This window comes from Balaenoptera acutorostrata, chromosome 2, assembly GCF_949987535.1.
Source record: "Balaenoptera acutorostrata chromosome 2, mBalAcu1.1, whole genome shotgun sequence".
In the NCBI taxonomy this organism is placed as follows: Eukaryota; Metazoa; Chordata; class Mammalia; order Artiodactyla; family Balaenopteridae; genus Balaenoptera; species Balaenoptera acutorostrata.
Genome location: NC_080065.1, coordinates 12375606 through 12388254, shown reverse-complemented (window position 1 = coordinate 12388254; position 12649 = coordinate 12375606). Strand labels below are relative to the sequence as shown.

Here is a 12649-nt window from a genome sequence, read left to right as displayed (position 1 = left end):
GCAAGCCTAGAAGAACATGAGGTCATTATTGAATAATACATTTATACAAGAAGGTTCCCTTTAAGCCAACAAGTACTGGGTAAAACTTAGTTATTAGCATCACAGTGATGTCGATGGTGATGGAGGAGGTGGGAGCAGTGTTGGTGGTGAGAGTGGTGGGTGTGTTTGTCCCTGTCTACGATGGTGTGAGTAGCTCCCCAGCCAAGCCGGGTGGAAATCAACATTTCATGTAGGGATGGAAATGATGAATTGCCAACCTCTGTTCTGCTTCCCTTTAGCAAATGTCCATCATTCCAGCGTTTACTGGCAGATCAGATTTCTTGGGACCTCCATATCTGAGGCAGTACTTTTTCTTATTCACCAATAAATCCAGGGAGCATTTAAAGTTCAGTGCATTGAAAAGACATCTGAAAAACAGCCGTCTTCTTTGTTTATAAGGCATCGGGGGATGTCTTATACCATTTCCCCCACAGGAAACATTCCCTTTGCTGTGGGAAAACCATGGGAAACGTCACCCTCAAAACGCAACACGCAAAAGCTTTGAAGTGAAAAGCAGTTCCTTGCCTTGGTCATCAGCTCCTCTCCTGAGCTCTCAGAAATGCAGATCCACCTGGGTTTATATTCCAGGCTTCCCCTCCACTCGCCTTCTCTGTATTCATTTTCTAGCTTAGACGTCTCTTAAAATGTGTTCTCTCCTTAGTGTTTCTCTGCCTCTGAGGAGCCCTCAGAAAGCCAAAGGCAGCTGTTCATTCAGGCATGCAGCACTGTTACAGCTATTTCTCGCGGTCATGATTCCCTAGGAGCCTTACGTGCTCAGAAGCACGCATCAGAGGAGGGCTGTGTGATCCCAGCAGCTACACAGCCTGACTTTAAAATTCACCCGGGGATTTTGCCCTCCCACCTGAGCTTCCCAAATACCTTAACATCCAGTGGTCGATTCTGTTTCTGTCAGTATCTCTCTTATGCCTTTTAAAGCTGCTCTAATCTTCAATCTATTGATATAGTTGGAAATTGGGGCCTATAAAAGAAAAAGAAAGGCATTTCCCTACGAGTTGACTCTTTGCTCAGACACATACACGGCAGAGCACCTGTGAAGACGTGTGCTTCATGTATCCAGAAAGGCCACAAGTTCAATGTCAGCTACACAGTCTCCTTTAAACAGGTGAAGTGTGCCAAAGGGCAGGAGGAAAGAACTTCCAGTAGAAACATCTTCAGCTTGGAAGCCACAAGCACAACAGGGAGGGAGGCCAAGGCTATAAAAATGCACATTCTACCAAAAAAAAAAATGCATTTTATTCTGAGTAATAGAAACAAAATTTCACCTTGTCCTTGGAGTAACATTTTCCATCAGCAGCTTATAGCTGTGAAGGCAGACTTTTCTAAGGTTTAGTCATTCATTCATTCACTCAGCAAAAATGCACTCCCTCTGTGAGCATCCCTCAAGGCCAGGCGCTGTCCCAGATGCTAGGACAGCCTACAAAGGTGGCGGGACAGACGGATCTCTGTCCTCATGGAGCTTCTTATCTCCTAGGTGAAGGGAGGTAATACACAAGGTAAACATGAAACAAACTCACTAACAAGGTAATAGCACTTGGCGTTGAGTGTGATGGCGGAAATAAATGGGGTAATGAGATGGAGGGCCCCAGGTGGGCAGGGTAACTTTAACTAACATGGTCAAGGAGGAGACGTTTGAGCTGAAACCCGAATACCAACAAGGAGAGGTAGTCCAGAGTCTGGGGCAAGCAAGTTCCAGGGAGAAGCATCAGGAAGTCCAACATCCCTGACGCAAAATAAATTTGGACGCTCAAGCCAGGAAGGAGGGCCATCACAGCTCCCTGAACTGTAGGAAGAAGAGCAGGAAATTCTGCAGGAAGTCAGGCTGGGGCCAGATCACACGGAGCCTCGAAGACCATAATGGGAGCTCAGCTTTTACCATAATCACAGCGGGCAGGGCATTGAGTGACATAATCCGGTCTGTCTAGCATGATGATCGCTCAGGTGATGGGAACAGGGTGGATGGAGGAGCACGTTGGGCAGAGTGGAAGCCGGGCCGTTGAGAAGGATGCCGTAGCGGTGGTCCAGGCGAGGGACAGTGGTTTCCGCAATGATGCAGAGACAGGAGTGATGGGCGTTCAACCAGAGAGTCTGTCAGAGTGGTCTTTAAAATGGGAAGTGGGCTCTCAGCTCTCACATTCTAAGCAGAATTTCCCAAGAGGAGTTTTATTGCACAGCTATTATGTGCTTTTAGTAATAAACATGGGTGAATGATAGATTATACTGACTTGGTGGCCTGTATCTCTGAGAGAATAGGTGGTGTGTCATCCTATTTCATGATCCCATAGATACTGGAAGCAAAAGATAAATTTTTCTTGATATCTAGAGTGTTTTAGATAACCTGCTGACACTCGACAGACAACGTTTTCCAGAGCTTTCTTAAACCAGGACCTTTTAGCAGCTATGAGGGGAGTCTTGCCCTGGGCCCTTCCTCTAGGCCTGTGACAGCAGCCTCAAGGTCCCCAGGTGAGGAGGCAGGCAAGTGGGCATCTTGCCCAGGACTTTGGAAGCTGCTGACAACCGGAGGAGACCTTCCTTCCTTTTGTCTAGAACACAGGCTGGTCACAAGACAAGGTGGGAGTCTTCCGTCTCTGTGTTGAACAGGACTCCGAAGCCGCAGCCGCCCAGATGCGCAGGGCAAAGGCGGGTGGTGCTTCCCGCCCATCCTTCAGGCCGCTGAGAAATGAGCTGTCTCAAAGATGATCAAGCACTTCTGTGAGCTCAAGTTAGAAATTTCATTCCTGTCATTCCCCAGCTAAAAACTAAGCGGCCGATCCAGATTCCTGCATGCTTCAGTGCAGGTGACAAGCTTTTATTATCTGCCAGTTTTCACCAGAAAACAAGACCATAGAAGTGGCAAGATGACCATCTGTTTGATGCACCTGCCTTGACCCTGTCTGCAAGCTGAATGTTACTGCAAGAGGCTGACGTGCAACGGGGATTTTATAGAATAACTGTTCTTCTTTCTTAATATCTGTATGTAAAATGAAGTGTTCAGGGCTAACGAATTTCTTCCATCTGGAATGATCCATGAGACACCAAGCTTTGTCAGGGCAAAACTGGCCTCGATAACCATCATTCCTCATTTGAAGTCTGGCGTTCTGTGCTAATACTTTTGTTTCTCTTTTGCTTTCAGCTCAAAATACTGGAATTTCAACTTTGTATAGGAATTCATATGGTGCGCCCGCTGAAGACATCAAACATAACCAGGTAAAAGAGAGGTAGCACGTTGGTGTTCGTTTCTCCCTTCGACTCCTGTGAAATGTCTTGGAAGTGTAAAAAATAAGTTAGTTTCTATTTAACATGCATAAAAAATGGAAAAAGAAAATAATGGTCCCCCGCTGCTGTCTGCCCACGTGGGACACAGCACACACGTGGGTGGTGGCAGTTACAAGGGCAGCCTCAGATTTGAAAGCAATCTTTTTTTTTTTTTTGGCTGCATCAGGTCTTAGTTACGGCAAGTGTAAGATGCTGGTTACTAGACAAATTGTCTAATTACTAGACATGGATTAAGTAGCTCCTGTAACCCAGCCAATTCTTATTCGGAAGAAAGCATTCATTACACGTGACAGTTACCAATAAAATAGACACATCAAGTTCAATGTAAACAACTGAATAGAAGGCATGGTGTTATGCCTCGCCGCTCAGGCTAGTGGGGGAACCAGCAACAAAGGCATCCCTTTCTAACAAGGGAGCTTGTTAGAAACACAGAAGAGATGTTTCTCTGGCCCCTAACCCTAACCCTAACCCGTTCAGGGTCTTCTGTATCAGAGTTGCATTTTATCAAGGTGTCTAGGTGATTCGTGTGGATGTTGAAGTTTGAGGAACCCTGGCTGGTAGATACTTAAAGAATCCATCTGCGTTTGTGCGTGTGTTTTATTTAGCAGATATTCGTTGCAGGCTCGTTTTCTCTCTGGTTCTGCGGGGAACTATAAAAGCAAGAAGGCACCGCCTCTGCTCCTTTATTGATGAATAACCTCACCCTTTTCTTTCCCCATGGTGGTCGTCACAGAAAGGCTGACATTCTTTATAACTCTTGGCTACTGGTAATCGTTTCCAGAACTGGCTTCTGCTGATGCTCTAGATTCCTGCCATGTGTCATGAAAATAGTACTGAAAAGATAAACCTGAAAGCTGTTTGCTTGATCACAGTAACCAGATGAAAGTAAACATGGAAGGGAAATGTGTGTTTTTGATGAGTTCTCACCACCCAGCAGGGCAGCATCCTTGAAGAGGAAAGGGACTCCCTTCCAGCACGTAGAATGTCTGGTGCAAGACCGTTTCTAAGGGAAGAAGGAGTAGGACACAGTTCTGGTCTTTGCTAAAAGCAAAGAAGTCAGTGAATAAATAAAGAGGGGCATGAGTTCTAGACAAGAGGTCACCAGGGGTGGCCGCCAACTATTTCTAGATCAACATGCCTACCCAAGCATAAAGGAAAATGGAAATGCCATCTCTATTTATGGAAATCGATGCTTTTTCTTTCAGCAAATATCAGGTACAGTGAGCCAGTGGTCTCCAGCTCTTAAAGATATTTGTCAGGATGTGATAGGACCCTGGTTTTGCATCCAAGAGCATAAGATCAGTCTTCAGCTTCTATAGGTCAAGAGAAACTCCTCACCAGAATCAGCCTGTTCTACAACAGCCCTTATCTCCAGGGAATCCCACTATTGTTGGCAATGAAGAAACACCCTGGTGTGGCCCAGGGGTCCTTGGCATCGCACAGTGTGGCTTCAGTAGGTTCCAGCAGACTGCTTGCAATCTAGATTTAGAGGACAGTCCACAGTGGTTCTAAGAAGCACATTCTTTTCACCCAAGCCTATTCTGAGCATTTAAGAAAATTGGAATTAATGCACTAAGATGGCATCCCTGCCCCGAGAGAGTGAGCACAGCCTATTGTATGCAGCCTTTTGCCCAGGAGGCCCTAGAATGAACTTGACTCAACCTCGGTATGAAACATCAAGGCCACGGTGTCTCAGGTGGATGTACTGAAACTCAGTCTTGATGGAGAGCAAGCTCTGAGGCACTTGTCAGCTCAGGGGAGATGTTGCAGGCCGGCCCCCAGCAGAGCTGAGTCCTGTGGCCATAGCTCAGTGCCATCATTATTCCCCGAGCTGGTCCAGCCGAGGGAAGGGGGCAATTGGACTGTTAACTCCATTCTAATATCAAGCAACATTTTTGAAATGTCCACTAAAGAGAGTTGTTTTTTACCTAAAAAGAAATTTCCAAGAAAATCATTATGACACTCCAGTGACTTGAGAAAATAATAAAGCTTTTACTTATTTTGGACTCTTATCAGAATACACTTTGACTTTGCTTACAGCCTTCCCTCTTGGGAATTCGGTAAAGGAAGACCATCCTAACCATTCAAAAAATGTGGCCATTTGGTCCTCTTCCAGATGGGTGGTTCTGGAGATGACCTCGTAAACAGCATCCATGATTTGCATTTTCTGCCCATGTGAGCCTGGTTGGTTATCACAGATGGCTTTTGTTTTTGGAACTTTTCTGGGCTAAAAGCCACCTCACAACCTTGTAGCTAGTAAACGGCCAGCTTGAAAAATATAACCGGGAGGGATGTGCTGGGGTCCATTCAGTTTCAGTGTCAAAGCTGGGCCTCATGAGCTTTGCAGAGGAGTCTGGACAGAAATTCATCTTAGAGAAGAAGTGATTCACCGAGGGAAACTAGTTTCAGGGGGATCTCTGGGACGAGGCAAAAGACAATGAGATGTGAAAATAAGGCAACAGCCCTGGATGCGTGGCCAAGCAAGGGAGGGGCCGGGGCAGGAGCTGGGAGGTGGGCTTCCCCTGACTCAGCAGAGAAGCAACCAGGGAGCCTCTCAGCTGGGGCACAACCCACGAGACTACCTGCCACTCCAGTTTCGAGTCAGTGAATTCCGAGCGTAAGGACTCCTAGAAGAAACAACCATGAGTGTGAAGTAAGATTTGTGATCCTTGGTTTTATGTTTGGGGTCACAGATATTATTTTAAGAGTTAAGTACTCAAACCCTTCAAAACCCCTGCTGAGCTTCTATCAGCCCATCCCATACTTATAAAGAGAAACAGCATATTTAACCGTATCCCACTGGCAATAGGATTTTTGTTCATAAACTAGAAACAAAGGGTTTTGGTGTTTTGCTGACTGGTTTTCAAATTATTACTGACAACAATAAAAATGGCATCTTGAGTTCCTCAGTCTGGCTGCCAGGTGGGCAGGCAAGTAAGATTATCCCCAGAGCTGAGGAAATTGGGATTCAAGGAGGGTAAGGGTTCGCCCCCAGTCACCTGAAGAAGCTAGGAAGAGGCAAAGACTCCAGCCTGGTTCTTCTGTCCTCTTGTCCCATGTGCCCTCCTGTATACCACTGGTTCTCAAATTTGAGGGTGAGTCAGGACCCCCTGGAAGACTGTTACACACAGATTACTGGGCTCCAACCCCGGATGTTCTGATTCAGTAGGTCTGGGATGGAGCCCAATAATTTGTGCCCGTAACGAGTTCCTGGTCTTGGGACCACACTTTGAGAAGCACTGATCTTCACCACGGCCTCATTCATTGTATAGTAACGCCCTGAGTCTTCAGCTTTCACTGCGCAGTAGACTTTGAAGGTCTGTAGTGGGCGGCTATTTCCCTTGTGTTAGGAATACATTCAATTTGTGGGCGAACTCAGTGAGGAATACAAAGAAGTCTCCTATCAGTGTGCTGGGATGGGAGGTGGAGAAGGAGCATGTCCTTCATAATTTAAACTAAACACTCTGCTGCTGAGGAACGCTTTCAGCAAGGATGGCTTTGTGGGAACAGGATCCACAGGACAGAGCACCGAGAGCGTGGACCCCAGTGACGGCCACGTGAGCCAGCTGGTGGCACCTTCCCTTCCCAGAGAGGACGCTGCCTTAAGCAGAGCAGACGACAGCCTCAAGCTCCTTGGATGTGCCAGGGCTCCTCTGGACCACAGCAGACTCAGATTCAGAATACACCACTGTGGCATACGAGCATCATTCCACCTCCTTTACAGAAGTCTGGCTTGTCCACACTGTGTGATGTTAAAAAAAAAAAAAAAAGCATTTATTTTAGCTCCTCTATGGGGAAGGCTGGTATTGGGGAGCATTTCACCTGCCTAATCTTGAACACTGTCAGATAGCCTCTTAAAGTAAATGACAAAATACAGCCAACATACCTCCGCGGTGAATGCGTCTCACCAGCTGACATCCATACCACTGGGCCAGGGAGCAAATTTAATCCCTTCAAACACAGCTGTGCCACCATCAGCTGTTCCGGGTGGTTCGTTCACACAAGTTCTCCGAACTGCAGAACTCAACCTGAGAAGGGGTTGATATGGGACCTTATGGACAATACAAACGAACTGAAGAAGGTAACTCCTGATATAAGAGACTAAAATAAGCTTGTGCTCAACCCAAAAATGTCCACCAACCAGAGAGAACATAGCAGCAGTAAGAAATTTGAAACGGGCTGTGCCAGAAAAGAAAAAAAAAAAAAAAAAAAGAAAGAAAGAAGCAGCCACCGTGGAGGAGGGCCACGAGCCTCGTGAGTAGCTTCCCCTGAAGACCTCCCAAGCTCTAGCGCTGCCCCTCCCCTGGTTACTGAGACCAGCACAGAGAAGTCAGGCCTCGTCTTGGTTTCCTTTGTCCATGGCCCCCCTTCTCATCACAGGGTCTGGAGTCAACTCAGTGAGGCTGCCCGCCCCCCGAGGTGGAGCCAGCTCGGCTCAACTGAGACTGTGCTCCTGTCTCGGAGAGAACATGGACTTTGGAGTCAGCCAGGTGTGCATTCAAATCCCAGCCTCACCCCACCACGAGCCATGGCATCCTGCACAAGTTTCTTATCTTCTCTGACCTTCAGTTTCTTCATCTATAAATCGGGAATTGGATGGATAAATGGATGGATGGGAAGGAAGGAAGGATGGAAGGAAGGAAGGAAGGAAGGAAGGAAGGAAGGAAGGAAGGAGGGAAGGAAGGAAGGATGGAGGGAGGGAGAAATTGAGAGAGAGGAAGGGTGGAGGGAGAGAAGGAGATAGATTAGATAGATAAATAGGTAGATGATAGATGGATAAATGGATGGATGGATAGATATACACAGACATAAACATGCATCCATATATGTACGCATACATGCATATACAAGAGTAAACAAAGAAGAATTTGTTAAATGTTGAAGATAGTGCCCACTGAAATAGAACCAGTAAATTCTAGTTCCCTCCCTGTGTAATTTTTCCAAACCTCCCAGCTCTAATCCTTTGTATGCTCCACACTTCGGTAGCAGCACCGGGTTGGAGTGGAGAAGTTCCACATAGCGCTCAGCTCTTCAAAGACCAGCAAAGGGCACCTTAGCCTATCCCAGTGATCAGGTAGACGTGGTCTTAGCAATGTGTAATTGCAGATGTTGAAGTTCCAAATGTCCCCCTCATGCCCAGGCTCTTAGGCTAACACACATTTACGCTCTGAGGACTTTCACAGGTAGACAGAAACCTCATTCATTCAGCCGCCACTATCTGGAAGTGTGAGGCCTCCTGGATGGCAGCTATGATGAAGTTCACCACTTCTTTGAAGAGCAGGTCGATTACTAATGTAAATCAATTACATATAAAAGAGGGAGTTTCGCTTACTTGAGAGAAGAGTTACGGGCAGGCCATTAGAAGCATTCATTCACACACAACGTGCTAATTACAAATCATCATCTATTAAAACTAAGACCAATTTCTAGAGGATGTTTCCATGCTGAACCTTAGTTAAATTAGTAGGGAATTACCGAGTCCACTGGCAGGTGATCAAACTGTGCTTCTTTAGGAGTGTTCCATCGTTCCCCCCAGACCTCCCGCACAATCATTGCACTCGAGGAGCTTTGTGGATGCCATTATGCAGCGGCTGTGGGGATGGCCCTTCCCCCATGCCTTGCGGGTATCCTCACTTTGGGAGCGTGATGCTTAGGAAGGGACCCCAGAGGCAGTGGGAAGGGGATAGCTAGGCCCTGACGTATAAATGCTAATTATCAGCCTATGAACACTGTCTGTTTTACTGTCCTTAAAGCCAAGCGGAGGGAACTAACTCTAGACTTCACGTATCCCGTAGAATCCTGTGGTCCCTTTAGCCCCTGAAGGCCCCCTACATCAGACAGTAACCTGCAGAGGACAGGAATGGAAACAGGGAGCACTGAGGTGGGCTGTGGGACATGGGACAAGTCTGAAGACCCCTCTCCCCTAACCAAAGTCTTCATAATCCCACATTGTTCTCGAGTCCCATCAATTCTTAATTGAACCAAGTTAGGAAATGGTTTGGTTCTCCAGAGCATAGAGTATTTGAAGTGGATTCCCTCTTCTTCTTACATGCTTCTCTGTATCCTTCTAAGGCTGTGGTACCTGGTCACTTAGGCAGGTGTGATGGAATGGCCCTATTACCGAGAAGCCTCCATCCTCCAGAGAGGTATTGATCACAGCCCTCCAAGCTGGCAGGAAGATGCCCAAGTGACCATTAGACCTTGTACATCTTCAATTTCTCTTTGTCTGGGATTACAGCACCCAGGCGTGATGGAGAAAATGCAGGAAAGATGAATATAAATTACTTGTGTTCTGTAGTGTCTAGTGTATACCTCTTTAATCTGAAAAAGTTTAACTAGTAAAATGGTTCACCTGTCATGGCAGTTTTGGCAATTTCTCAAAAAGTGAAACATAGAATTACCGTCAGATCCAACAATTCCACTTCTTGGTACATACACCCCAAAAATTAAAAGCAGGGACTCAAACAGATACTGGTGCACCCGTGTTCACAGCAGCGTTATTCACAATAGTCAAAGGGTGGAAATAACACAAGTGTCCATCAGTGGATAAATGGATAAACAAATGTGGTCTCTCCATACAATGGAATATTATTTAACCTTGAAAAGGAAGGAAATTCTGTCACATGCTACAACATGGATAAACCTTGAGGGCATTATGTTAAGTGAAAGAAGGCAGACCCAAAAGGACAAATACTCTATTATTCCACTTCTGTGAGGTACCTAGACTAGTGAAGTTCATAGAGATGGAAAATAGAACGGCGATTGCCACAAGCTGCGAAAAGAGGGGGGGATGGGGACTTAAGCTTAATGGATGAAGAGTTTTTGTTTGCAATGATGAAAAAGTTATGAAAATGTATAGTGGTGACAGTGGCACAGGCAACGAATGTACTTAATGCCACTGAATTATACACAAAACGATTAAAATGGTCCATTTTATGTTACGTATACTTTACCATAATAATAATTTTTAAAAAAAAAGATTACCTAGAATGATAGCACATGGACTCAGGAACCAACTTTAAAAAGGAAAGTCCATCAGGAGAAGCTCGATGCTGGTGTCTGCGTGGAGGAGTTCGGAGCCTTGACTTTGAGAGAGGGTTGAGCGCATCGGCGGCGGGGGAGGACGGGTCAAGGGCAAACGCGCTAACCCAGGTGGATCTTCTTTTCTGGGCAGGTTTCAGCACAGCCAGTCCCACAGGAGCCCAGCAGAAAAGACTACGAGACCTACCAGCCGTTTCCGAATTCCACGAGAAACTACGACGAGTCCTTCTTCGAGGACCAGGTCCACCACCGCCCTCCGGCCAGCGAGTACATGCACCTGGGACTCAAGTCCACGGGCAACTACGTCGACTTCTACTCCGCTGCCCGTCCCTACAGTGAACTGAACTATGAAACGAGCCACTACCCCGCGTCCCCCGACTCCTGGGTGTGAGGCAGCCGGCACCGGGAACAGTGCATGTGCATGCAGACCACAGACAGTGCTATTTTTCTTTTCCCCTGCAAATTTAGTTTGTTAAAGCCTGTTCCATAGGAAGGCTGGGATAACCAGTAAGGAAACATTAAGAGCTATTTTAGAAAGCTAAATGAATCGAACGTTAACTTGAAAGTCAATAGGAAGTGATCCTCAATCTGACCTTGTACAACACCTTTCTAGTGCGGGCTGGAGAGTCTAAAAAGTGCTTTCCACTGAATGTGGCTGAAAGCACAGAAGGCGGTCGGGGTGACGGTTGTAAGCACAGAGGCGCGTGATTCACACACTTCAGAGGGACGGCTTCTCACGCTTTGTTTACTCTCTTCATCCGTTGTGATTCTAGGCTTCAAGTTGCACTGGGGTTCCTCTGTACAGCAAGATGTTTCTTGCCCTTTGTTAATGCATTGTTGTAAAGTATTTGATGTACATTACAGATTAAAGAAGAAAAGCGCATTGTGTATATTACACCAATGCTGCGGCGTTTCCTCATCTATGGTTCTAAATATTGCTTCAATTTCAAACTTTTGAAAGATGTATGGATTTCCAGTTTTTCTTTTCTTTCTCGCAGTATGTTTTAACAGAAAAAAAAATGGGAAAAAAAGGAATATTTAGCAGTATTGTTCGTTCTGATATGTGAATTTGTTTGTGGCAACTAAGCAAGGCATTCAGCAGTTTCTGACAATTAACATCCATCATTCCACACTCCTTGTCAACAAAGTGCTTTTTCACTGCCTAAAATTTTAGATGTAGATATTTGAAATAGATTTTTTCATTTATACCAGTTTTCTTTATGATGATACAGTGTTAAAAGAAAATAAATTACAATTGATCTGTCATCCATATTTGCTAAGAATGTCTATTTCCAAGGACCTATCTTACCAAACACACATTCTTGCTCGTGTGTCTGTGCGTGTGTGGGTGTGTGTCCACGTATGTATAAAAATGACGTGTGTGAGATTTTATTTGGATAGAAGCTATTTCATTTGCTGTTCATCTTGTGCAAACTTTGTTTTTGGTTTTTAGTATGAATGTACATCAGCTGTTCCTTTTGTACTCTATCTATACTTCTGACCATCTAGTGACTCAGGATATTAGGCCAGTGGAGGTAAAGTTATAGGATTTTCACACATTCACACATTCTTGGATACCAACCCTTTCTACGGGCCCATTTCCTTCCATGTTTCATGCCCTCAGAACATGATAAACCATGGCAAACTCAATAATTTCACTTTGGAGCCAATTACTTGAAATAGCCACAGAAAATGTAAACTGCTCGCCTTATTCCCCCCAAACTTTTTTGTTCATGTGGCAGGGAGCAGTAGACAATTATGGTTTAGATTATTAAAATTGAACTTGAAGCTAATGGTAGAATAGTTGTTAACAGAGCTAAGAAGTAAGGCTAACCATTCAAAAGAACACGGGCTGTGGGTAAATTAGCTTTGCTCTTTAGATGCAAGTGACTGAGGCCAATAGGTGCCTAGTAAATGTTAACTGTTCTTGAAAAAATAAAACATTAAATAACAAAAGAAATTGGCTGCCATCTTCCTTTAAAACTTTCTCCCCTTCGCTCTACGTAGTTTAATTCAGCTCAAAGTCTAAAATTCATGGTTCTTTCTCCAAATTCAGCAACAACCAAACGATTTCTTGTTCATGCATATTTGTGCAAATGAGAAGCTCATTTCTAGAGCAGCGTGGTAGACAGACATTTTCATATGAATTGTCCTACAGTTACTTACAAGTTGGCCCTTCTCGCCCTGTTTACTAAAGGGATACACATTTCTGGGTCCCCTCCCAGGAATGCTCCAGCCCCTGAGATATATAAATATGTAGCTCTGAGGACAGCGT

The 12649-nt window shown here is 45.3% G+C and overlaps 1 protein-coding gene across 4 annotated transcripts in view; it reads left to right on the top strand.

Moving 5' to 3' along the window:
* Window positions 1-12305, top strand: part of CTNND2 (catenin delta 2) — a 953172-nt gene extending 940867 nt beyond the window's left edge. For all 4 annotated transcript variants that reach the window (XM_057541331.1, XM_057541330.1, XM_057541332.1 and 1 more), the window contains 2 exons: window positions 3191-3264; window positions 10508-12305. In XM_057541331.1, the coding sequence (XP_057397314.1) occupies window positions 3191-3264; window positions 10508-10765 (332 nt within the window). In that variant the 3' untranslated portion in view covers window positions 10766-12305. The remainder of the gene's footprint in view (window positions 1-3190; window positions 3265-10507) is intronic.
* The last annotated feature ends 344 nt before the right edge of the window (window positions 12306-12649 follow it).